Source organism: Aspergillus heteromorphus (assembly GCF_003184545.1).
Source record: "Aspergillus heteromorphus CBS 117.55 chromosome Unknown BO70scaffold_21, whole genome shotgun sequence".
Classification (NCBI taxonomy): domain Eukaryota; kingdom Fungi; phylum Ascomycota; class Eurotiomycetes; order Eurotiales; family Aspergillaceae; genus Aspergillus; species Aspergillus heteromorphus.
In genome coordinates this window covers 468,796-494,287 of record NW_020290426.1, presented here as the reverse complement: position 1 = coordinate 494,287, position 25,492 = coordinate 468,796, and the positions used below count along the sequence as shown (strand labels likewise).

The following is a 25,492-nucleotide window of genomic DNA, read 5'->3' as shown; positions in this document are numbered from 1 at the left end:
AAAATAATTTATAGATATTTAATTAATTAAAAATATATACTAGTACTCTTGCAGCCAGATTTATATAGATTTTTTTAATTTTAATTACTATATTTAATCTGGAAATCAATTAATTAAATATAATTATTATCTTTTTTAATAATCTTATTAAGAAGAAAATCTATATAAATCTAATTTCTAAATTAAAAAATAAATAAATAGTTTTTTTATTATAGAAAGCTCTATATAAATTAAGATATTTATTATTTTTTTAATAAAATATTTTAAAACAGAGACTAATAATTCTAGAGCTTAAGTTTATTTAAAAAAATTAATATATCTTTATTAATAAATTTATAATTTTAATAATTTTTATAAATAATATAATTTATATATTTTATAAATCAAATTATCAAAAATTTAATAAATTTAAGTAAGAATTAATAATATTATTTAAATTTAAAGATCTTAGAAAGATTAATTTATTTCTTAATATTTAAATCTTATATAATCGCCCAAATAGAAAATTATAAATTTAATAATCAAACTATATTAATAAGATTATTAATAAGTTTAATTTAAGATAAAGAAAAAGCTCTAAATCTTTATTTTTAAATAAGAAATTAATAAAGAATTTACTCTATTAGACTATTACTAATTAAATTTATAAATTTTAATAAAAATAAAATTAGTTTTATATTCTATAGTTTAGACTAGGTCTAATATTATTAAATTATATTAATTAATTTCAGAATATCTGATTAATTCAAGTTCTAAATATCTCAGGACTGTGAATTATTTAATCTTTTATTTAAAAGAAATAAAGAACTTAGCTATTAAATTTAGTTCTAGTTTTATTTTATTTTATATAGTTAGTAATACTAGTTTTATTAATAATCAAGATTATACTAGCTTAATAAAATATATTATTTATTTATTTAATAGCTCTATTAATTAGCTAAGCAAGAAATAATATTATATAATTTTTTTAATTACTAAAACTAAATTATTAGCTCTAACTACTGCAGTTAAGCAACTTCTTTAATAAAGAAGATTTTTTAAATAAATAGAATTTAGTTCTAATTAATACTTCTTTATATTATATAATAATTATTAAATAGTCAAAATTTTTATTAATAAGAATTTTCTCTTTTGGACTAGTCTAAAATATATTAATATTACTAATTATTAACTAAGACAAGAAGCTCTGAATAAAATAATTAATATTTAATAAATATTTATTAATAAAATATAAGCAGATAATCTGACTAAGCAGTTTTTTAATTAAAAATATACTTAATTTATTAAATAATTAAATATAATAATTTATTAAATTCTATTATTATTATTTTTTATTTTTAGTAATTTGTTTACTTTAGTTTTTTCTGATATTTTATTTTATTAAAACTACAGAAATATATTAATAATATAAGCAGATTTATCAGTTTACTATCTAAGACTTATTAATTTATAGCCCCAGATCAGTTAGCTGTCTTAAACTATTAATTAATAGATTAATAATTTTAAGTTTTATCTATTCTATAATAGAGTAAGAGATCTTATTTTTATTAATTATTCTAGTCTCTATTTAATCACTAATTTTATTATTCTTAGCCCTGTTTTATTTATATAATTTTTATATAATTTTTATATAATTTTATATATTTTTATATATTTTTAATAGCTAATTGGCTATAAATATAAATAAAAAAATCTCTTAATTTTTAATTAGTTTTTTAATAAGTTTTAATCAAGTTAAATTAGCTTTTAATTTTTTTTTATTTATTTAATTTTTAAATCTTCTTATTACTTCTTTTATCTTTCTCTTATTTTTTTTTATCTTTATCTTACTTTTATCTTACTTTTATATTTAATTTATATAAGAAAATAAGAATTTAGTAAAGTCTTTCTAAGAGATTAGAGAAAAATTCTTACTTAATTATTTAATTTTTAATTTTTTTATTTTTTACTTCTCTTATCTTTCTCTTACTTTCACCTCACTTTTACACCTAATTTATATAAGAAAGTAAAAGTTTAATAAAGTCTTCTTAAGAAAAGTTCTTACTTCTTAAGAAAAGTTCTTACTTCTTAAGAAAAGTTCTTATAAATAATTAAGAAAAATTAGAAAAAATTAAAGCAGCAGAAATAATTTATTCTAAAAAATTATTTTTATAAAATAAAATATTAATTTAAGAAGTATTATTATATTATTAAATTATTATATTTATCTGATTAGATTTTGAAGCCAGAGATTATTAAAAAGATTTAATAAATATAAAAAAGATTATCTATAATAAAAACAGTAATAAATCAAGCTATTAAAATAATTCAAAAAGATAATATAGAAAACAAGAAAATAATTATATTAATACTTATCAGAAAAAAAACTAATAATACTATATTAGACAGAGTTATACAAATTATTAAAAAGATTTCTTATTATCTATATAATTTATAAATTGCAGATACAGAAGCATATATTTATATTTATAATAATTAAAGCCACTTTATTAAATACCACGTAATATTATCAGAATTATATATATATATAAATAAGTTAAAGTCTTTAATTCTAGAATATAATATAATTATTATAAAGATATTAAAAAATAATAATTCAGAGATATAAATTAATCTATAAGAGATTATCTATATCTCTGAGATATATATTAATATTATCTCTACAATAAAAGCAAGCAGAGCAGATATTTATCTTTATTAATATATAAAATATTTAAAAAATCAGATCAGAAAGAAAGTCTATATTTATTATATATTATTTAATCTAATAGTTATTAAATATAATTCTTAGAAGAAAAAAAACTTATTAAATAAGATTAAAAAATAGATTATAATACTAGCAGTAGCAAAAAATTATACTACTAAAAATAAAATAATAATTATAAGAACTTAAAAATCTATATTAACAAAGTTATATCAAACAATAGCTATCAAAGAGATCTGGTATAATTATCTTAAATATATATATAAAAATACTATTTAATATCTTAAAAAATTAGCTAATTATATTAAAGTTATTAAAAAATTAATAGAGATCTGCAAGATATATAGATTTAATAAAATAAATAAATAGATATTAAGATAATTAATAATATCTACTAAAAAATTATTTAAATATTTTTATTTTAATCTAATCTTTCTTAATTATATAATAAATATCAAAGAATATATTTTTTATTTTATTAATAATTTAATTAATTATTATATCATCAGTGATATTATCAGTAAGTAAGAAATTATTAATATAGCTAAAGAACTAATAAATTAAATAAAGAATTAATTTAAATATATATTAAAAATTATATTCTTAAATTAAGAAATATTTCTTACTAACAGATATAAAGAATTACAGAATAAGATTAATTTCTTAAGAAATAAATTAATTTATAAAATATCTGAGTAAAACAGCAAGACTAAATAAATAGAAATTTTTTTAATAAAAATAATAAGATTAATTTAAATCAGATCTAGACTATTAGCTAATCTTTAATTATTTTTATATATAATTACTATATATATCTTAAATTAAATATCTATCTTAAGAAATAATATATTCTGAAAGATCTTATATAAATTAATATATAGAATAAAGTCTTTGCTAAATAATCTTAGAATAATAAATTATAAAATATATATATAAAAGATTATAATATTTAAACTAGCTAAGTTAAAATTATATATATAAATTAGATTTCTTATAAACTTTAAAGTCTTATATATATAATTTATCTAGAATTCTTAAAACAGTAAGATAACAGTAGAAAGAGATATTATATTTAATAAAGATTATTTTTATAATAAAAATAAGTTATTTTCTGAAGATATACTGATTATTAATATCTTAAAAAAATTAATAAAAATACTTAATATTAATAAATTTATATATATTTTTAAAGAAGAGAATCCTGAAGCTAATAAAGAGATATTAAATAAATTTAATAATATTATTTATTATCAGAATTATATTATAAAATCAAAAACAGAGTAAATAATTTATTTGGATTAATTAAGAAATATTATAAAAAAGAGAATACTAAATAGATTATAAACTCTTGAAATCTATAATAATATTTTATTAATATCTGATTTAATATTATATATATTATCAAAAAAATTTTCTGATAATAAAAATTATAAAAATATTAATTTTTTTAATTAATCTTTAACTGCTGAATTAATCTTTAGATTTATAAAAATATTTAAAAATAATAAAACAGACTAATCAAAGATCTTAAATATATTTAGCAATCAGCTAATAAGCTAGTTAAAATAAAAAATAATAAAGATATTCTTAGAATTATAAGTAATATCTTATAATATTATAAATAATATCTCTATAAATAATATTATTACAGGCAGATAAAAATAAATATCTTATATAAATTAAGATATCTATTTAGTATATATAATAATATTAAATAATATCTTTTATAGTATATTTAATATTACTGTATATAATATTAAGAAAGAAAAGATTTTATATAAAAAAAATTTATTAAAACTATTAAAATTTTATTATAAATTAAAAAATTATCTCTTATAAAATAAATTTAAATAGATTATAAGAATAAAGATTAATATCCTGATTAAGAAATTTATATAAAAGATAATAAATTAATCTTTGAATATATAAATTTTATTAATAAAATAGATTTTTATATATAAATATAATACAGAAGATTATCTAATTAAATATAAGATTAAAATCTATATTAGAGAAAATCTATAAATAATAATAAAAAAAAATATAAATAATAATTCTAAAAGTTAAAATTTTTTAAATCTTAATAATATTAATTATTATATTTAATCTTAATATTTAGCAGTATAATATAATTAATATCTTTATTAATATAACTCTTAAAGTTCTAATATATATAAAAATATTAGATAATTTTAAAAATAAATATAAGAAAATACTTAAATTAATTCAGGCTTTTTATAAACTTAAATATTTATTATATCTTTAATAGAAGAATCTGATCAAGACTCTTAAAAAACTAAATCTAATAATATATAATAAAGATTTATATCTCTTTATAAAAAATAATATAATTATAATATTTTTTATAAATAATATAATTATACTTTATCAGCTAAAGCATACAGCAACTGCTGATAATATTATTAAAAAAATAAAATAATATTATAAAATTAAAAAAATTATTAAATCTAATATATTCTTAGATATTAAGATTATATATAATTAATTTAATAAAAAAATATAGCTATCTTAATAAGTCTATTATAATAATCTAATTATCTAATATTATTTTAATATAGTTAGAAAGAAAAAAGTCTCAAGCAAAGAAATTAAATTAAAGCTATATAATAAAAAGATTATAAAAAGTCAGATTTTTAATTATTTATAAAAGATTAGATTTATATAATTTAATATTATAATAATATATTCTAATATCTTAAAAATAGTATTATATTTAGTTAAGTTTATAATTAATTCTAATTTAAAATATTAGAAAGCAGTAAATTATCTACTTCAGTATCTCTAAAATATATAAAATAAATATATTTAATATTCAGATATTATTAAAGATAAGAGAATACTCTTTAAAAAAAATAAAAAAAAAATATAATTAAAATTACTAGTAATACAGTCTATATAAATCTTAAAAATCAGTAATTCTTAAAAGACTATATATACTATTTATATAAAAAATCTATTAATTAATAAACAAGTAAATAGAAAACAGTAACTATATTAATAATAAAAACTAAATTATTTATAATATTAAAAGCTATAAAAAATATATTCTAATAAAAATATCTCTTTAATACTATTAAATTTAATCTTAATTATATTATATTAATTAATTATAATAATCAGTAAATACTTTGAATTCTAACTAATAAGAAACTTTATATAATAATCTATTTTTATTATATTAATATTTATCAGTATTAATTTTATCAGAAAATTCAGAATAGTTAAATTAATATATACTAATAATCTATAAATAAGATAATAGCTAATAGTCTTATTAAATTACTAATATTTTAAAATTATATAAAATTTATTAAATTACTAGAATTAATTAATCAAGTCAACTAGTAATCCCGCTGCTAAAATTACTATATTTAAAAATTAATTTAATATTATATTAATATTTATTACTAGAAATTGCAGTCTTTGCAGGCTAAAGAAGATATATTAAATAAAATAAGAACTTAATATAATAATAGAATAAGATTTAACTCTTTAATTTCTGATTAATCTGGATCAGTCTATATATAATCCTATATATAACTTTATATATATCTGATTATTGCCTGATTCTATGTCTATATAGCCCAACTGCCTGCGCAGCAGTATTGTAGAATCAGACCTTTATTATATCATCATTCTAGACCTGACATTAACCCACGGCGCTATGCTGCAGATTTCGGCTGCAGTCCTTCTGGGACCCCAAGATCCCGGGCCGCTGTTTCAACATGAGAATAATTGGTTTCGCTACGCCGCCCGTGTCATCAGCATTCGATCGGATATAATATTGCTAGTCCTGCCCATTCCCCACGTCATCCGACTAACTACAGACGACTACGCGCCTGAAGATCGGCCTCTTGATTACCTTTCTCATGAGGAAAGTCTGTACGTACCGCGTTTGCGTTTCTTTTCTCCCTGCCCTCCTCGTCCCTGACTGCTTTGGTCTCGGAGAGCTAACGTGTTGGCGTGCGTCTAGCGGTCTCATTGCCACCCTCATCGCGCTCTTTGAGTTCTCCACCAATAACGCAGACTCAGACAATACCTGGACCGGCGCGTTGTTGGTCATCTGGGCCATCGTGGAGGTGGGAATGTATCTCATGGCCGCATGCATGATGTCTTCGTTCAGGCCGCTGGGCAAATACCCCCTGGGGTCATGTTTATAGACGAACGAAGACTGGCGGTAGTGGTAGTAGCGGCCGCGGCTCGCTAATTGAAAATGCCCCCAGAATGGTCTCGGATCGGTATAAGGCCACGGCCAGGTCCTCATCCGGAGATGAGGAGACGCTGGAACTGGTTTCTGTGGCGGGGGAAGGGGATCGGGAGACCACTGGCAACCGCCCGGGAGATTATGGTCAAGAGTCGTTTTATAGTGGAGCACGCTGAAGATGGGCTGAGCCGGCCGTGAATTTGGCTGGAGAATGGAGATGATGCGAATTTTTATTTTAGTATTGAATTTCCTGGCGAGAATTGTGTGGCCTGTGTGTGGTGACGGTTGGGACCAAAGAGTTCGAATATTTATACTGCCTCTCCGATACACCATTTTTATATAGACTTGGTACAAATGTCGCTGTATCTGGGCTGCGCAAGTCATCATTAAATATTCAATAGCAATGGCAATGGCAGTGTTTGGTAAAATAGTACATATATTCGTTCAATTTCACATTAATCACAGAGCCTCTGGCCTATAATGACTAGCCCAATTCACTTCCTACAACAACAAAACTGCATACCCCAGAACCAACCCACCAAGCAAACTAGAAGCCCCTGCCCATCCCAGGGAACTCGCACCGCCTGTTTCTACAGCCTCCTCGACAGCCATGACCTGTGTCGGGAAAGCAGCTGCAGTTGCAGTTGCACTAGTCGCCGGAAGGCCATGCGCTAAGGAAGAAGAAGGAGAAGAAGATGGGTGGTGCTTCCACTTCGGAACTCTGGCGCTGGATGATGTGATGTTCCGGTTGACTGTCGCGTTCCAGGCCCCGAAGGGAGGCTGGGGTGGCAGGACATGACCCGTTGTGATGGCTCCTTGGCCGTATCCGTGTCCGTGGGATCCTCCCTCTCCGTCTCCTTCGCTAGTGGCGGAGGATGTGGATGTGGATGTAGTTTGGGGGTTGATGGTGTAGGTTTCCGTAGCGTATATCTGTTCTTGACCCCTAGATACCTGGGCGGGTGAAACGCCCTCGCCACCTTGGGGCGCGGCGGTGGGGTTTGCATATATGGTGTATACCTCGTAGACTGTGGTGGTGACGGGGACGATTGTTGTGGTTGCGATTTGGGAGGTGATTTTCTCGCTTGCCGCACAGTGGTTGCCGCGGGACGGAGGGCAGATGGTTACAGCGATGGTGGCCGTGCGAGTTTCGTAAATGGTCTCCGTGGTCAGGGAGATAATCTCGGATTCTGGGGCTGAGCCCTCGGTATTGCTTCCCGAATGTCCTGTAGGGGCGCTCTGGTGGTTGTCTGCGGTAACTGTCGAGCCAGATTCATGTCCTGATGCGGGGACCACGGTGGTGTATACGCCCCGCGTTTCGGTGCTCAGGTAGGTGGTCTTTGCGGAAGCAGCGCAGTTCTTGTCGTTTGAGGGACAGGCGGTCATTGTGTGGACCTCTGTTACGTAGACTGTAGAGGTTGTCATGGCCTCGGTGGGCAAAATGTGTGGGGGCGCCACTGTATCGGGCGTGGCCTGGGCACCAGTCTCCTCTGCGGTCACGAGAAAGACAGTGGTGTATGCAATTACTGTCTCACTGGTGATGTATGTTGTCTTGTCCGATGCCAGACAGTTCTTTGCCGACGCTGGGCACGCGGTGATTGTGTGGAGCTCTGTCGAGTAGACGGTAGAAGTTGTTGTAACCTCGCTTGTGGCAGTCTGAGTGGCCCCGGCGCCATGTACAGTTGTAACGCTAGCGGGGACGCCCGTCTCCTGCGCAGTAACGGGGCAGATGGTAGTATAAGCCATGAATGTCCCGGTAGTAACGTATGTGGTCTTCTCCGCTGCCGGGCAGTTCTTCACGGACGATGGGCAAGCAGTGACGGTACGCTCTGCCGTGGTGTAAACAGTCGAGGTAGTCAGAGGATAGACCGCAGTTCCAGTGGCGATGGTCAGGGTGGTTGCGTGAGGGGTTTTCTGGTCCGCAGGACAGTCTACCACAGTGGTCGGGCATTGGTAGATGGTAGTAACGCTAGTGGTGTACAGCGTTTCCGTGGTGACCGAGCTGGTTGGACTTCCAGCGTTATCTCTACTCTCAGACGAGCTAGTAGCAGTGACAACACTTTCCGTACCCGTACCAACACTGCTAGTAGCAGTAACCCCAGCTGCAGTATTGCAAATAGTCGAAGAAATGACAATAGTCTCCGTAGTCAAAAGTGTAGTAGTACGCCGTCCCGATTGAGAAGGCAAACGTGCGACAGAAGACCCAGTGCCCGGGGTAAAGAGGCGACTGGAGCGGATATCAGAAACAGCCGCCGAAGAACTAGTAGACGAGATGATCTGTGATGATTTAACTGCAACGGAAGGGGTGCTTGAAGAAATGAGTACCCCGCTGGACCGCAAAGACGTGGGTAGCGTCGCAGGTGAAGAGCTGGCCGGCCTCGAAGGAACGCTGACAGGAATTGTGCTGATACGTGCTGAACTCGAGATTCCAGATGGGACCCGAGAGGAGACGATCAATGATGGGCTTGACACGGGGTGGGACGAAAGAAGGACAGGAGAAGTTTGCGATGGCGATCCGATAGAGCTTGGTGGGAGCTTGATAACAGACGAGCTTGACACAGCGGTAGATGAAGCAGCAGCGGATGAAGTAACAGCAGATGAAGAAGGACCGGCTGAAGCAATGACAGAGCTCGAAGCAACAGCAGTGCTTGGAGAAACGGCAGAAGAAGGAATGACAGAGCTTTGACTAACAGTGGCCGAAACAATGAGAGGGCTCGAAGTAACAACAGAACTGGAACTAACAGCAGATGAAGCAGTGACCAACGATACAATGGCAGTGCTCGAAGGTGCGATGGGAACAACCGAGGACGACGGTGCCACCGTGGAACTAGCAGCAGCTGCCGAAGAAGTCGGGATGACAATTGTAGACGTATAGGTAACCGTACTCTCCACGACCGACGTATCCAGCCAAGTCGTCGCAGAAGTGGCAGTGACGGTTGCAATACACGGATTGGTGGTATATTCCAAGACAACAGAGTAGCCGGAAGACGCCGAGACAACAGTAGGAGTGCCACTGACAATATTGCAAAATGGCAATCCAAGGGATGTATAAAAGTCATATCCCACGCATGATCGCTCCTGAATTGAATTCAGATTGGTGCATACCTTGTAGCATTGAGAGAGGGGTTGGTTGACATAGTTGCGAATGACAGTCCCTCCTGTGAGTGAGGCCGAGCAGATGCCTGAGTAGTAGTCTGAACCGGATGTCCACACGCCGGTGTAGCATCCAGTGCCTGAAGGTGCAGTGGAGCCCGGGGTGCAGGTGGTTTCAGTGGTAACGACAGAAAAGGAGCTAGTGACGGTGTTGGTGATGGTGTCTGTTGAAGTTGCGGTGATGGTCACCAGAGATATCCCGGCCGCGGTGGTGGCAGGAGCAGCCCAGCACCACTGGACCAGGGTCAACGCCGCAATCCAGGCTCGAAATGGCCACATGATGGAGGGCTAGAAGAACGAAAGTCGGGGAGCAAAGTGGCAACCACAGATCAAAAGAATGAAGAAATGAATCAAATCATTATCTGGAGTTGTCTGACGGGGTGCACTGCAAAGAAAGAGAGATGAAAATCAAGATGAAGAGTTGTGGCTGTCGCGCGATCTCGCCCCTTATAGAGCAGCCAGCGGCTGAAGACTTGCATCTCGTCCATGGTGGGGCCATCACTAGTTTGACTTTAGTATCATGGGAGGCAAATCAAGCAGCGGTGATTCCGGCCGACGTGGGCGAAGATGAGAAAATCAGGGCATTTTTGCCGATGCCCGCGCCAGCGCGTTCCCGGATCGGGGATTTCGAGTCATGGCCCGGGATTTGTTCAGGGGCAGAGCAGTTGCTGCAATTCGATAGAGATTTGGGGTTCCACGTGCAAACCTGGCCCAAGTGGACATGATGTAGAAGATATGGAGAAATGGAAACGGATTTTATGGGTTTTGGAGTGGGAATAAGTCGGTCTAATAATGCGTGGCGCACCCTTCCTCCCGATTGGGACTGGCGTCTATCTCGGCGCATGTTGGGTGCCTGAGGCAAGATAGATCCTGAAGAGAAGTCAGGATACAACAACTGGATGTTACCCACTGTACTCTGTAGGTGGCATGCATTGGACTTGATTAGAGTTGAAAAACATGGAATGCCACCGCGTCAAATACGGAGCTTCTACGAAAAGTAGAAAACAAAGGCAATAATCCTAGGCGTGGTGAATGTATGGAGATTCCACATACACACCCATAGTCCACGCTCCAGGCACACCCTGCTGGCTACACCCGCCATTCCCATGCGTTGAATCGAATCCCTCTGGTCTACTTGGCTGTTTATTACTTTGTCCACATGGTAAGTAATTTCTTGCTGTATACTCAGGCTGCCAGCGTGTCTCGGCTCATTGGATTCTGTCACATACACACTGTGTCTAGGAATTTATGTGAGTGAATGGGGAACTAGAGGTGTGTATGTATGTATATTTACCGAGGGATACAAAGAAAGGCCAGACTCGGGGGGGGATGTATAGCTATTTTAATAGCGCATGACCCCTGACCTTATTCACCACAGATTCAACAATTCATCCTGTTGAAGTATTAAAAGCTGCGGATGGCAGGTTTAGCTGGTTTAACCTTGCTCCAGACACGCGATACAAACTTTTACCAACCCTATCATATAGGTTATTCACTCACCATGCTGCTGAGGGATAGCTCTAACCTCGGTTACTCCAGGACAGTGAACACAGCAGCAATCATCCTTATTACTCCATTTTACCTCTCGTCCTCATCTTTCTTTTTTACAACTTTCCCAACACAGCACGTATTTCATCCATCCAGCCATCCAGCCATCCATCCATCCATCCATCCATCTATCCATCTATCCGCCAAAATGACCCATAACCAATACCACTCAATCGACCACTCCCACCACCTATATATCCTCGCCAAGAACATCGCCATCCCCCTCAAAATCTTCCTAAATGACATAGTCCAAATCATACTCCCCCCCCCCTTCCCTGACTTCTCTCATTCCACTGATGCTGTTTACACTTTACTAATACTCGCCATCTCTCGGGGGGGGGGGGGAATGTCTCTCCGGATTCGCCTGCCAAAGATAATAAACAGGAATAAAAACACAGCGAGAATAAGCCTGAGAAATACAAGAATAACCGCCCGGTGTTTGTCCTCTGGTTTTCGGATGTCAATATTGTACGTGGATGCGGGCTTCCCTTTCCGTTGGTGGATGCCTGAAAGGCGCTCATTCTGTGGTAGTGAATTGGAAATAGATGCAGGGCAGTGTATAGGGTTGACTTGATACATCACAAAATACATAGTGAACAAGCTTGTTTCTAGGGACAAAGCTCTCATTTCTCATCAACCCCCGAAGTTCCTCGCAGTTGGAAAGCTACATTGTAAGTGACATTGGAGGTATGATTCTCATCAACAAAGTCCACCTGCTTCCAGGTAACCAGGAGCAACACCGAGAGGGAGAAAGTGGGTCGCTCCCGGGCCGGGAAGTGCCAGGTGGAGCCTGCCGCGGGTTGTGAATGCCTGAAATCCGAGTGGTTTTATTTAAACCCGCCGCCCCCAAACCGCCCTTCCGCAATTCCCCCGTCCTCGGTATTCCGATCCCCAGAAACGCTGCCACCATGACCCTCTCCGTATCAACCCCCTTCTGGGGGGCCCCGACCTCATACCTGAAGTATGTTGCTCACTCAAATCCCCCCCATGGCCCATTTTTGAAGAACTCCAGTCACTCATTCATCCCTAGCTTTTGCGAGGAGGTACGTGCTTGCCGCATATGTGGCCGAAGGAAAAGAAAACCCACTGAATGGGACCAAACAGGATTACGTGATCACTCGATATGTTGCGGAGTTTATCAACACTCTGAGCAGCTTTACGTACAGTGCGTCAGTAGCATCATCACCGGAGAGCGACGCTAACCCCTGCTCTCAGTCATCTACGGAATCTACGGCCTGATCCAGCTCCACCAGAAGAAGCAAACCGGATCCCGCTCGATTCCGTACTGCGGACTGATCGGGGTGGGTATTTGCTCGGGCGGCTATCATATGACCCTCAAATACCACACCCAGATGTGTACGTCGAGCTGAACATCCTCTCTCCAGCTTCGTTCTTCTCTAACCAAAAGCAGCGGATGAACTGTCCATGCATCTCCTGACAACCCCTCTCCTCTACCGAATCCTGACCTTCCAAGCCAGTCCGCAATTCACCAAAATTGCCCGGATTGTGCTCTCCCTCCTCTTCACCATCGTGATGGTCGTCCACATGGTCATGGACGAGTTCCTTCTCCACGCCGTCAGCTTCGGGACGGCCGTGTTGTTGATCACGATCCGCACCCTCAAGATCATTCCCGGGCAAATCTCAGATGTCTCCACCCGGAAAACGATCCAAAATGTGGCATCCTTTGGCGTTGGTAAGTAATCCACCCCTGGGTCTCCATTTGGCGATTCGAAAAATGGTAATTGACCAACAAAAGCGAGTTTCGTCTTCGGCTACCTCGTCTGGCTGATCGATGAGCTGGCGTGTCGGGTGTTGCTCAGCACCAGAGAAGTTGTCGGCTTGCCGCTGGCTTTCTTTCTTGAATTGCATGGATGGTATGTTTACAATCTCCCATTTTTTGGAAGGGAAAACGTGACTAACCACACAAAGGTGGCATGTCTTCACGGCCATTGGCGGGTACATTGCTGTGGCGATTATCGACTTGATTACCTCGGGTGAAGTCCAGGCGGACTCCGTGGAGCACCTGGCGTGGCCTCTTCCCATCGTGGCGCGTTTTATGGCGCCAGGGGCGGAAGCAAGCAAGGAAAAGTAAATAATTGCATTGTATTGCCGTTGTGTGAGTTGACGGGTAAAGAGTGAAAGAGACGAATAAATTCATTTCACGAACGGGCTCTTCGTAGAGTAAAGTCCGAGGAGGACGAGCACCCACCCATCCTTGGGTGTGGACTTTCCCAGCCATTCTCCCTAGTATGGAAGGTAGAGGTGTGACAGAGACGAGTGCGGTGTGGCTGTAGCCGCCCCCTTTCCCTTTTCCTCTTCCTTTCGCTTTCCTCTTTATTGAGCTATCCCGGGTTTGTCCATTGCATGGAATTTCAGCAGCAGTCTAGGGACAGCTATAGCGAGGGACGGAGTTTGATTGCTACCAATGGCTTCCTTCCTCGGAACTTTAAGATAAATTATTTCGTTGGCCGCATAGCATAACAACCCTTTCAGTCTAATCAATCTTATCATGTAGGTTGTATAATTTCCAAGTTCAGGGATGGAATATCTAGGCGTGCAAGGTCCTGTCATCGTCAGCCTTGCTCCGAATTAGGTATAGTTACTCACAGTATGTTAAACAGACAGGGTCTTAGTGCTGACTCACAAGGGACATTGTTTTCCATTGGCCGAGACCAAAATGTTCTGAGCCCTGCCAACAAACTGCCCGTAACCAATCGCCATCTATAAGCCATCCCCACCCATAAGCAATATGATTGGTGGTGCACAAAATGTGTATATGTCGGTGGGTGACCGCCCCAGGGTCCGGGGGACTTAAACCCCCATCATGAAGTCTTGCTCGTGAGAGCAAATAATTATCCATTTGGTTTTTCATTATCTAATTCTGTATTGATCTCAAAAAAAAAGCAAAAGAATGATAAGAAAAGGCCTGGTCCCTTGGCTATCAAACAAGACCTAAGATCCCAATCCGTGGTCTGTTCATTCTACTTATAAACGGCAAGAGAATGGCCTGGTCGGCAGAGACTATCATTGCTCTTGTTACTCTTGTTGTTACGGGACCTCCATCTATTCTCGTTCTGTGCAGGCAGTGGAGGAAAATGGGCCGTGAGAGGCATGGTACCTCTGTGGGTGAGTGCCGGCGTTTACCTACCTATTACTGGATAAAAGGAAAACGGCATTGACATGAACACTTCTCTAGATCGAGAGCAAAACCCTTGGTCGACTGGAGAGTATCCAGCGCGTGATCTGAGATTGAGAACTTCGGGCGGTGACATGCATACTCATGATGCCCTAAGAGGTGAGTCCTTTTGATACTGTCCCTGACTGACTTCCTGTGGTCTGGATGTCTTGGAAGTAGGTGGCTAATAGAATGGTTGATTGGTTGAGATCAGAGATATCGATCTGTCAAACGGTTACTACTGAGTTTCACTTGTCATACAGACTGGCTGGTGGTGAATCACCTGAGTGGGAAAGGGTGTGATTGAGTTGCTGCCGGGAGGGAGGTATCTGAAATCCGCCTGATTGAATACCGTCCGGCTACTAAGTACCTTCTCGGTGTTCTTGTTAGATGTGATGCAGTAGGTGGTGGTTCGATAATTTCGCGTTATTGATCTGATGGGATGGTGAATTCTGTGTGTACCTGTTAGGACTCTGGTGTTGCCGTGTTTCTGGATGGTATTAGGGTTATCGCAATCTTGGCAGTTGTGTTTTGTTGGGTTTCGTTGCTTCTCCAGTATCATGTGTTTTTTCAGTTCATGTTATAATAGCACAATGAGAATTAGTATAGAAAATACACACCGACGACTTCCAAAGACGTTTCAATCTTAATCAAGAGCTTTTCGACTTCTGTCAGGAGGCCTATGCTGGCCTCCCAGGGAGACCAGGGTGGAGAGTTCTCGTTTTGCCCCAAGTGGTATTCTTGTCATCTCCAGTCGATTCTGAAGCTTTTATGTCCCGAAAAAGAAGTCCTGAATTGAATCCTGACTGTGCATTCGTATAGACCAGTGCGAAATCAAGAATATACATAACCCTCCAACCACTTCATAACATCCAAATGGCCCTCCCCCTCCGCAGCAGACGCAGCCGCACGACAAACCAACTCCAAGTCCGTTTCATCCCCGTATGCATTCAAAAGCAGCTGCACCATGTCCAAGTGACCATTTTCAGCAGCTCCATCGATAGCCGACCTGCCACAAACAGGCGACGGTTCAGCCGCCACATCCGCGCCCTTTTCCAACAGTCGCATAGCAAGAGCGCAGTACCCATGAAGAGCGGCTGCCTGCAACGCCGTAGCCCCTCTGTTTCCTGCTGGGGGTGCATTAATATCCGCTCCGTGGTCTATAAGAAGATCGGCGATCTCCACCTGCTCGTTCAGGATGGCAATCTGCAATGCTGTTCCGACATTTTCCGTAGCTGGGGTGTTCACCTCAGCTCCGTTTTCGAGTAGAAGCTTGACGACGTCTATCTTGGGTCCATTGACGAACTGGTGCACTGAGCGTTGGAGGAGGGTTCCTTGGTACAGATCATCTTCGTTAAATGTATCGTTGTTGATGTAGGCGGCGTTGACGTCCGCCCCGGCTTGAATCAGCATCGTCACCATATCGAAGTCGGGTGGCCAGTCAAGGTTTATCATGATATGTGCCAGTATTGTTCTCAGTGACTCGATGTACTGATCTGCGCAATGCTGCGAGATAAGGTCCATGATCCGCTTGACAACGTCAGCCTGGCCAACTTGTACCGCCACCGACAGTGCCGATTCCTTTCCAGCTAGTCGATCGAACCCGCGGGAATGCTGTAACAGCAGGTCTATGATCTCAAGAGAGCAGGTATTTGCCAAGGCAAACATAAAGGCAGTTGATGAATCCTCATCATGAACAACAGGACTGTTGGGATCAGCACCGCACTTGAGCAAAATCTCAACCATTCTCGGGTCTCTTTCCTCGATTGCATGACCCAACGCCGTAAATGCATTATCCGCAAGATACGGAGGAAGCGCATCGACATCCACACCGGCAGCTGCGAGGCACTGCACACCGTCCAGCCACCCCACGTACACTGCATACTGGAGGGGCATCTTGTTTGCCGCACCGGAATAAAAGCGCCAGTCTGATGTGTCCAATACTTTCGACGGCCGCTCATTAACATCTGCACCCTTTCGAATTAAGAGCTGGAGAGCTTCAAGATTCTTATGCTTGATCACGGCTTGAAGAGCCGTGAGTCCATCCTCTGGGCCAGCTGGCGCGTGCAAATCTGCCTTGTGCATGAGAACGATTTTGAGCATGCCCAGATCACCAGATATCGCTGCCGCTTGCAATGCGGTGACTCCACCGCGGAAGCCTGGTTTCGCATTGATATCAGCTCCCATCCCGAGTAGCAGCATCGCAATCCCCAGATGAGATTTTTCCACCGCGGCTTGGAGGGCGGTTCTCCCGTATTGCCAGCCCGCAGGCGCGTTGATATCTGCTTTTGCGTGGAGCAGCATTAGAACCAGTTCCGTATTTCCTTGTGCCGCAGCCGCTTGGATTGCCGTGCGGCCGGAGTATTTTCCGGGGGGAACATTGACACTGGCGTTGTGGGTGAGCAGCATCCGTGTCATGGGCACATCTCCTCTGCTGGCTGCTATTTGCAGCGGAGTGTCTCCGAGGTCGGTGCTGATTCTGGAATCTACATTTGCTCCAGCAGCGAGCAGCAGTCTTACGAGATCAATGTTTCCATTCAGCGCTGCATATTGGATGGCGTATGCGCAGGGCACATCATCTCCCATCATGTCTCCGGGCTCACACCAGCGTGCAAACTCGATTTCCAGAGTCTGCAGGCCCAGAAGTTCGACGCTCGGACAGGAATGAGGGCGAGCACCGTTCTGTAGCAGTATCTTAACGGTATCTGTGTGGTTGCCGTTCGCTGCGAGTTCAAGTGGACTCTTCAGCGTCGCATATTGCGCTGCCGCACGCGTAGACGTAGGTTCCCACTGATCAGGAATTGCGTTGACATCAGCACCGGCATGAATAAGGATCAGTACACCTGCGTAGTGGCCTCCTCTCGCTGCAGCCTGGATTGCAGTGCCGAGCTCCCGCGTATACCAATGTGTCCGGGCACCAGCGCTCAACAGGAGACTAACTGCGGCGATGTGGCCCTCCGAAGCAGCATGTACTAAAGGAAAGCCTCTCATTTCGTCATAAACAAAAGTCTCCGGATCGGCTCTATACTTCAGAAGCAAGCAAAGAAGCTTGAGGTTCTGGGGTGACCACAGAGTATCAGAGAACTTGTTGTATCTGTTATAAACGGCGAACCTGGACACCCTAGGGGTTGCTCCTTTCGCACAAAGAAGCTCCGCCAAGTTAGCGTTTCGGGAATCAATCGCCATTGACAGAGGGTTTGATCTTCCCACAAACGGCTTTCGCGAAAATGTCCTGTTGACATCTACACCCCGAGATATGAGGGTGGAAACAAGTTCCGTGTCACCCGCCTGTATGGCTGCAGGGAATAACCTGGTGGCGAGAACGTCAACCGTCGTAGATTGCAGCGTGAAAAGCTCATTGAAAATCCAACTGTATTTATGCGTCACAGTCCACTGAAATATCCGACATATATCCTCCGTACTCAAGAGGTCATTGGTTATCAGAAAGACAAATGCGTGAAACAAACGGTTGAGGGTTGAGGGATCATCAGCGAGTCCCCCGAGGTCGCTGGAAAAGACGCTCGATTCGAACCCATCCTTTTCGACTTCGTACCGTTTCAGAAATTCAGTCATCTGGTGGATGTCTGTTGACTCGCCGTCTTTGTTGACCTTTTGACCTATGGATAGTTTGAGCATCACTGTTAGTGCGGAGATGCCCCATGAAGGCGCGGGGTTTGACGATGGCATGGGGATGAGACCGGTTGGGTCTGACCCAGCATCTTGACCATTCTGGAGAAGATGCCAGTCGCGGAAGTCTGGGTCAAAGATGTTCAAGGGAACGAGGTTCAAGTCATTGGAGGGAGTTGACCAACTCGCAGTATCGAACGAGGGGCCAACAGCCAGGTTTTCCTGAAGAGGCCAGTCCTGCAGGATCGTGTCAAAGATATTAGTTCCTTGGGATAGCAAGTCACCAGAAGAATTTGCATCATCAGCCCCAGCAGTTGGGAGGCCGAGAATCGAAGAGTCTAGTGGACCGTACGGTTGTCCATCCGCTGGAACACGCGGCACGTTTAGCATGTCGCCCTTCACCCCCGCCACTCTCAGCGCCCACCAGCCCAGAAATTCACTTTGACACTTAAACAATATCCAGGGGAGGTTATCGACGCGAATCTCCCTCGTGAAGACCAACGTCCTCGGCCCTAGTCGGGGAGTACGAACCACCACGCCATCAGGTGTGGGGGGATCATCGACTACGCGTTTCTCTCTGTCAGAACAGTGATTCCCATTCCAACCAACTCATCATACACGGAAGTACTGACTTTGCGACATATAACATGAAGCCGTGTACGTGACATGACGCGCAATCTCTCGCTTCGCCTGTTTGGCCGAATAATGCTTCCCATGCATGAGCACCTCGCTATCTCCCTTCCCTTCCGACTTTCGTTGGGCGTATTTTCGCGCGACAAATTCCCAGGCTGAGGTCGTGCCGTTTTTCTTCACGGCCCAGGACTTGAGCATTTTTCTGTACTCGGATCTCCTGGTGAAGAATGAGCGCTGTTGACATGGGCCCCGGAGAGACAGACAACATGGATTGCAGGCGGTGGTTAGTACCTACTTTCTGTGAAACCCGTGCCTCGATACCATGAGTTCCATCACGCGATTTAAGGTGTTTTTCCGGTAGAGAGAGATGATCTCCTCCCTATGGACGGACCATTCGCCTTCTCGTTGAGACATTGCTGACGCTGGGATTTCGAGAGCCCAGGAGTTTTTGCGTCCAGTGGACGGAGTAAACTGAAATTATATCGTGAAGTTCATCGATGATCTGATATATGTTTCCAGAACTCGGGGTTCGAGAGGTTGCCGCGGAGGTTATCAGCGTCACACTCGGCTTCGTGCTCAGCCTCGGGCTAGAGACGCGCTAGCATGGATCATCTAGCTGCCAATTAAATACGCCCCGTTGCCTAGCATCCTTGCCTCTTCTGATTATGGACACACTGCACAAGGAATATTAAGGACTGGAAATACAGCTACAAAGTTGGATCGTGTCAGCGCTGGCGTATGCTAGGTCCTTGCCATCTGCTTCACTTTTGACCAGACTCATGATACTGCAGACCCTCGCAAAGGCCATGTCATTTCCGACTACCCATGTTGTATGGAGTTGACCTCCAGTGGGAGCCGTGAAATAACATGTGTTTTTAAAGTATAGCAATATGAGATTATTCAAAACCAGAGACGTTATTAAGCTAAGTATTAAATCAAAAGGAGAAACGATATTCGTGTTCAAAGCAAGGTATTGGTAGGAAATTATGTATTCTAGCCCGTCTTTCATCGTCACCCATCAACTTAGCATATAGCCACATATCTCATTCCTTCGACTCCGTTCCATTTGCGTATCTAGGGTTCATCATATCTATGCAGATAATCCTCCAAGCTCCAGGTCCTAAACTATCGAAAACATGTCTCAAGTTGGATATAAATGCGTCATCCTCCCAAAGCAAACAACACACAGATCCAGAATCCAATCTAAAACTGCCCATACCCTCGAACACGCTAGGTATACCCGACGAGTGAAAAGCATAAAATACCTCCGCAATTCCGTTGCCGTAAAGTCGAACCAACTCCGAATTTGAGCCGGCTTGCACAACAGATACATGTCTACACGCGTCAGGGGCAGCCACGACTGCTACACATCCACAGACACGTTGATAACGCTCAAAAAAACCTAAAAAAGGAATATGAAGGGTACATGCAACAGAAGGGATTCGCTGGTGGTCACCCACCCAACTACTAACCTCCCGGCGTGTGGCTTAAGTACGGCTGAGCGGACGGGAAGCCCTGTTCTCCACACCCTATGGTCGCATGTGCTGAGTTAATACTTGTCAGGAATTATATTGAAGGCAGGATAATGGACTTGATGAAGTGGAATGGTTATTTCTGTTTCTGTTAGAATACTTCTTACAAAGGTGTATGATATAAATTCCCTTTTTTGTTGTAAAGTCGAAACATTGCTGTGTCGTTGGGGGTTTCCCATCTTATGCGTCAATTGGGAGCCGTGGATGGGTGTTTAAATATCAAATCATGTAATTGAAAGTAGCCAATCTGTTATCTAAAGCCTCTAGACGGCTGCAGAGCATCTTTTCTTGATGTTTAAATTGGGTGGTGTTGAGAAAATTGAGACTTGGTTGGCACCGACCACCCGATATTTCACAGCTCATGTCAGGAGAAATTGTCTCCTTTTATCTGGTTTCCTGTCCTATAAGCACAACTTTAATATATTTTGGCCTCCGCGTAACATGAACCTTTGCCTCAAGTGCTCTGTGGTGGAAATTACAGTCGTTATCCGATGTCAGAGATCAGAGTTTAGGGCTCAGGTCGGCACGGCTGTACTCACAGGTATGCTGACACCAAACAATATAATGTTAGACTTTTCTAATCCATCAAGGGGGAAGAGCAGACGAGCATTTCGCCGGATACACCCATTAAGCGAAGCCGACCTGTCATGGCCCGCGGGTCTGATTCCCGAGTCCAAGCGCCCCGAGGCCTGGAAGAAGGAAAGCACCAAATGCGACATTTTGCAACTTGGAGAGTTGCCAAAGAACATTCATGAATCAACTCACCGAATGCTAAACGGCACTCGGATCGGGCCGTGTCTGTCCACGCACAACCCTTTCCCATTTGCCCGATGGACCGACTCCTACGCCGCCAGTGACGCCCAGACCATCCTCGCAGAGAGCTGCGACGGAAGAACCCATCACAACATGGTCGAGAAATGGCATCCGCTCCACACCTCTCAGTACATCTGGATCAAATCCATCTTCCATAATAACCTGTTGCGGTATCCAGGCGATGACATCGAGGTGGTGAACCACATCGAGAGTCGCGCCCCGTTTCTCGACCACCATATTACGGAGTATGCGAACTCGCTTCCCCCGAGCCTATAACTCAATTACGATCCAGAAATGAAGACGTTCCGCGAGAAACACATTCTGCGGGAGGCCATGAAGCCGTTCATAATGGAGGAGATATACAACCGCGAGAAGCACCCGTATCTGAGTCCTGTCCGGTTTGGAGCTAATGGGCCACTGCATCGAGTGGTGAATGGGTTGGTAACGAAGGAGAATGTGGAGTTGGGGATGGTGGACTGGGAGGAGGCCGAGGGGTTGGCTGAGAAGGCGTTTGTTTATCATGACCACTTTGCATTTCGGAATGTGCCTAGTTTGGCGCATTTTGTTGCGCTTGGGAGGAGGTTTGGAGTGGAGAGGGCTGAGAAGGGGGATGGCTGTTTCGTGAATGGAGTTTGATAAGGCCAGGCTTTGTTAGTTGGACATGGTGTGCCTTCCCCTTCACATTACCATATGGTCCAGACCAATTTGGCCACGAGGAGGGGAAGATGTGGGGCCTGACAGGGGAGAATGCTTTTGCCTCAGTGGTCATCCCATCTGCGAGGCCGAGCTGGGTGGCTTGGGGCTGAACCAGCTAATCATGCATCTGTAGTTAGTGGGTGGTGACGTGTATCCAGATAATTAGGCATTGAAGTGACAGCTGGGAAGGTTGGATCGGATCCATCGCACGATTTCGATCTTGGAGGCTCCAATCATCCCCTCTCCACCCAGAGCCCCGATCTAGCCCTCATACTCTGAATTTCTCCTTATAAAGACCCGATAGTCTCCCTGGTACGTCCAGCAACAGAAGCAAGACATTCATGATGCCTTGGGCTCACATCGCCCCTTTCACGGTCGGGGTTCTCTCGCACACCCTATACTTCAACCATGGAGAGCATCACCTGTGGGTCGTTTTCTACATCAAAGTCTTTCTCACAATCTATCTGTCCATGCTACTGTGCATCCACTACCAATCCCACCAAGACCTCTTCTCCTCCTTCATTCAAGCGTCCCAAAACGAGGGTATCTTCCTCTCCGGCCTCTACGGCGCTACCTTCTTCTATCGCATCTTCCTCCATCCCCTCAATTCATTCCCCGGTCCTCTCGGCTGTAGGCTTTCCAGCTTCTCCCTCCCCATAATCTTCCGACATGGCGATGGGTTTCGCCAGGTCCAGAAGCTGCACGATCAACACGGCTCATTTGTCCGTCTCCGACCGAACTACCTATCCATCGCACACCCCAAGGCCGTCAATCTGATCTACGGATCCGGGTCCAAGTGCACAAAAGCAGCCTGGTACGATCTAAACCACCCCACGATGTCACTGCAGACGCTGCGCGATAGGAAGGCTCATGACGAGCGACGGCGTGTCTGGAGCGTCGCATTCAGCGACAAGGCGCTCCGCGGGTATGAGCAGCGACTTCGAGTCTATCGAGATCAGTTGATGGAGTACCTGGCTTCCCAGGCAGAGAGCAACCAGGGGGACTCGAAAGGGCGACCGGTCAATGTCACCAAATGGTTCAGCCTGTATAACTTTGACTTCATGGGCGACCTTGCGTTTGGGAAATCGTTCAACATGCTGGATACGAGTCAGGAGCACTGGGCTGTCCGGTTGATGAAGGATGCGATGGTGCCCCTTGGGCTTGGGCTTCCTACCTGGTTCTTTCGAGTCGTCATGGCCATTCCGTTCCTGTCGCGGGACTGGTGGCGGCTGAATATCTTTGCTGAGGAGAGGATGGAGAAACGAATGGAGGTGAGGTTTCGAATCACTCAATTCCTGAAGACGTCCTATATATACTGACGGTCGCAGACACAAGTAGAGATTCCAGACATCGCGTCCGCCCTTCAAGCACCCCTCCAGGGGAAGAAGCCCACCCGAGAACAAACCGATATACTACGAGGAGATGCAAAGTTGATCGTTGTAGCAGGCAGGTAAGGCTGATTGAATGTTGTCTCTCGAGTAGACAGATTCCTAAATCCACACCCACCAGTGACACAACGGCAACCACTCTCTCCGCTGCGGTGTACCAGCTCGTGCAACATCCCGAGCATATCCAGCGAATCCGCGAAGAACTCGCCCCCTACATAACCGACCCGTCCGGCGAGGTGTTGCACGAGAAAATATCCCACCTCCCTCATCTCAACGCCATCATCAACGAGACACTGCGCCTGCACCCGCCCGTCCCTGCGGAGATACAGCGAAAAACGCCCCCCGAAGGCATTACCATCGACGGAGTTTATGTTCCAGGGAACGTTGACGTGATGTGTCCCCAGTATGTAATTGGGCGGAGTAAGTAGTACAGGCCACTGTTCGGGTGGAACTTAGGGCTAAGAAATCTTTTTTGCAGGCGAAGAGGCTTACGAGCGATCGTTGGAGTTCATCCCCGAGCGCTGGTACTTGTACCCAGAGATGATCAGGGAGAAAAGCTGTTTCGCGCCTTTTTCCATAGGTGCGCTCGCTCGCCTTACTTCCTTTTAAAGATGGTCACTGCTGACGGATATATTCTTGCCAGGTCCCTACGGCTGTATCGGCAAACCATTGGCCTTACTCAACATTCGCACCACCTTAGCTCGACTGGTCACGATGTTCGATTTCGAGTTCGCTCCGGGAGAGGATGGGAAGGCGTTTGAAGCGACGGCGAAGGATTGTTTCACGATGGGTTTTGGAGATTTGCAGATCTTATTCCGGGAGCGAGCTGTATAAGTAGGTAAAGAGATGATTAATCAAACAAATGGGGCAATGGCGCATCTGGGAGCGCGTCAGACTGAAGTAAACTTCGGCCATAGGCTTCATCCCTCGGGATGTCCCCTGTAAATCTGAAGGTGGCCGGTTCAAGCCCGGCTTGCCCCAATCTTTTTTCTCCCTTCTTCGGGAGAAGCAAGCGCTTAGTTAGTAAAAGTAGCGGGTGGACTCGATTACACTAAACTAGATAGATCTTCGATTTTCTTTTCCCTTTTTTTTTTTTAATGATTCATTTCGGATGTCTAATGATCCCCAGTGGATCTAGTAGAATAAGAAATAGTGCATGCACGCCGATGGTGAACAAAGAAACCTAAGGTACAAATTCCGTAGTTAGCCCACACCACATCCCTGCAGTTTGAAGCAAGTCGGAGTCAGGGCACCAAGCTGACAGAGATACCCCCGACTCTGAACTGGAGTTAGACCAAAATGCTAACAGGAACCGGAGAAGCCCTATACTATTCATCATAGAGACAGTCCCAGTGAGCGTTGATAAATACCTCGACAACCACCTCTGTATCCGATCATGAACCAAGATCCGCAATCTACGACCCGCCCGACATCCGAACATCCTCAACCATGGAAAAGGCACGCACCAATGACAGTGTCACCAAATCGCCCAGCCCTAAATCCTACGACTCGGTGATTACCCCGGCCCCAGAAACCGAATACCCCAGCACCGCGCGACTCACCATCATCGTCATCGGGACTGCCATCCCCAATATCACCGACCTGTTTCACAGCGTCGTTTTTGTTGGAGTGGAAGAGTGTAAAGCATGCTGGGGATGGCGTTAAGGGGGCTGAGGTGTCGGTGCAGGAGGGAGATGATGGTATGTAGAAGATGTTGGCTTTGCGTGTTGAGTGGCAATCATGTCGATATATATTAGTAATATGCAGTCAAGTGAGAGATCTGGCCATATTTTCCTTCCTTCCTCGGTTCAGAAAATGATGTCCAACCGATTACTAGTTGCATCCGGGTGTGGTAATTTTCGAGGGCGTGGACCTTGTGGTTTGGCTAAAACAGCCCTGGGAGTCCGAGATTGCCAGTTGTCGATAACTCGACACTGATCTTGACTTCATTTCAAATTATTCTTCCCAAACTGCCTTTCCTCGAATCAAATGAGCGAGTCT

At 41.6% G+C, this 25,492-nt stretch overlaps 5 protein-coding genes and 1 non-coding gene across 6 annotated transcripts; 5 read left to right on the top strand and 1 right to left on the bottom strand.

The window, feature by feature from the left end:
* Positions 1–6,389: 6,389 nt before the first annotated feature.
* On the top strand, positions 6,390–7,105 carry BO70DRAFT_398369 (uncharacterized protein; the record flags this gene model as incomplete). The annotated part of the gene is made up of 3 exons (XM_025546778.1): positions 6,390–6,607; positions 6,699–6,872; positions 6,949–7,105. The coding sequence occupies 3 exons, from the start codon at positions 6,390–6,392 to the stop codon at positions 7,103–7,105; spliced, it is 549 nt and encodes a 182-aa protein (XP_025397486.1).
* A 5,425-nt stretch (positions 7,106–12,530) lies between these two features.
* On the top strand, positions 12,531–13,773 carry BO70DRAFT_430954 (ceramidase). The gene is made up of 7 exons (XM_025548196.1): positions 12,531–12,588; positions 12,658–12,670; positions 12,732–12,792; positions 12,843–12,983; positions 13,039–13,320; positions 13,384–13,501; positions 13,557–13,773. Exons 1-7 carry the CDS (start codon positions 12,536–12,538, stop codon positions 13,717–13,719), a joined length of 831 nt encoding a protein of 276 aa, XP_025397485.1. The 5' UTR covers positions 12,531–12,535; the 3' UTR covers positions 13,720–13,773.
* Positions 13,774–15,636: 1,863 nt separating this feature from the next.
* BO70DRAFT_340604 (ankyrin repeat domain-containing protein) lies at positions 15,637–17,388 on the bottom strand (the record flags this gene model as incomplete). Its single annotated transcript, XM_025541295.1, has 2 exons — positions 15,637–16,074; positions 16,894–17,388. 2 exons carry the CDS (start codon positions 17,386–17,388, stop codon positions 15,637–15,639), a joined length of 933 nt encoding a protein of 310 aa, XP_025397484.1.
* A 3,647-nt stretch (positions 17,389–21,035) lies between these two features.
* BO70DRAFT_381195 (uncharacterized protein) lies at positions 21,036–21,796 on the top strand (the record flags this gene model as incomplete). The annotated part of the gene is made up of 2 exons (XM_025545453.1): positions 21,036–21,135; positions 21,166–21,796. 2 exons carry the CDS (start codon positions 21,036–21,038, stop codon positions 21,681–21,683), a joined length of 618 nt encoding a protein of 205 aa, XP_025397483.1. The 3' UTR covers positions 21,684–21,796.
* A 648-nt stretch (positions 21,797–22,444) lies between these two features.
* Positions 22,445–24,355, top strand: BO70DRAFT_318914 (cytochrome P450; the record flags this gene model as incomplete). The annotated part of the gene is made up of 5 exons (XM_025540428.1): positions 22,445–23,374; positions 23,432–23,553; positions 23,613–23,911; positions 23,970–24,071; positions 24,135–24,355. The coding sequence occupies 5 exons, from the start codon at positions 22,445–22,447 to the stop codon at positions 24,323–24,325; spliced, it is 1,644 nt and encodes a 547-aa protein (XP_025397482.1). The 3' UTR covers positions 24,326–24,355.
* BO70DRAFT_t226 lies at positions 24,356–24,472 on the top strand. Its single transcript has one exon. It is a non-coding gene; the product is annotated as a tRNA-Phe (tRNA).
* Positions 24,473–25,492: the final 1,020 nt, after the last annotated feature.

Bases quoted from the DNA above. Each gene is read 5' to 3' on its own strand.
- BO70DRAFT_430954 (XM_025548196.1), top strand. From the start codon at position 12,536: ATGACCCTCTCCGTATCAACCCCCTTCTGGGGGGCCCCGACCTCATAC. The intron at 13,321-13,383 runs GTAAGTAATCCA...GACCAACAAAAG, and splicing joins TGTGGCATCCTTTGGCGTTG to CGAGTTTCGTCTTCGGCTAC. The intron at 13,502-13,556 runs GTATGTTTACAA...AACCACACAAAG, and splicing joins TTTCTTGAATTGCATGGATG to GTGGCATGTCTTCACGGCCA.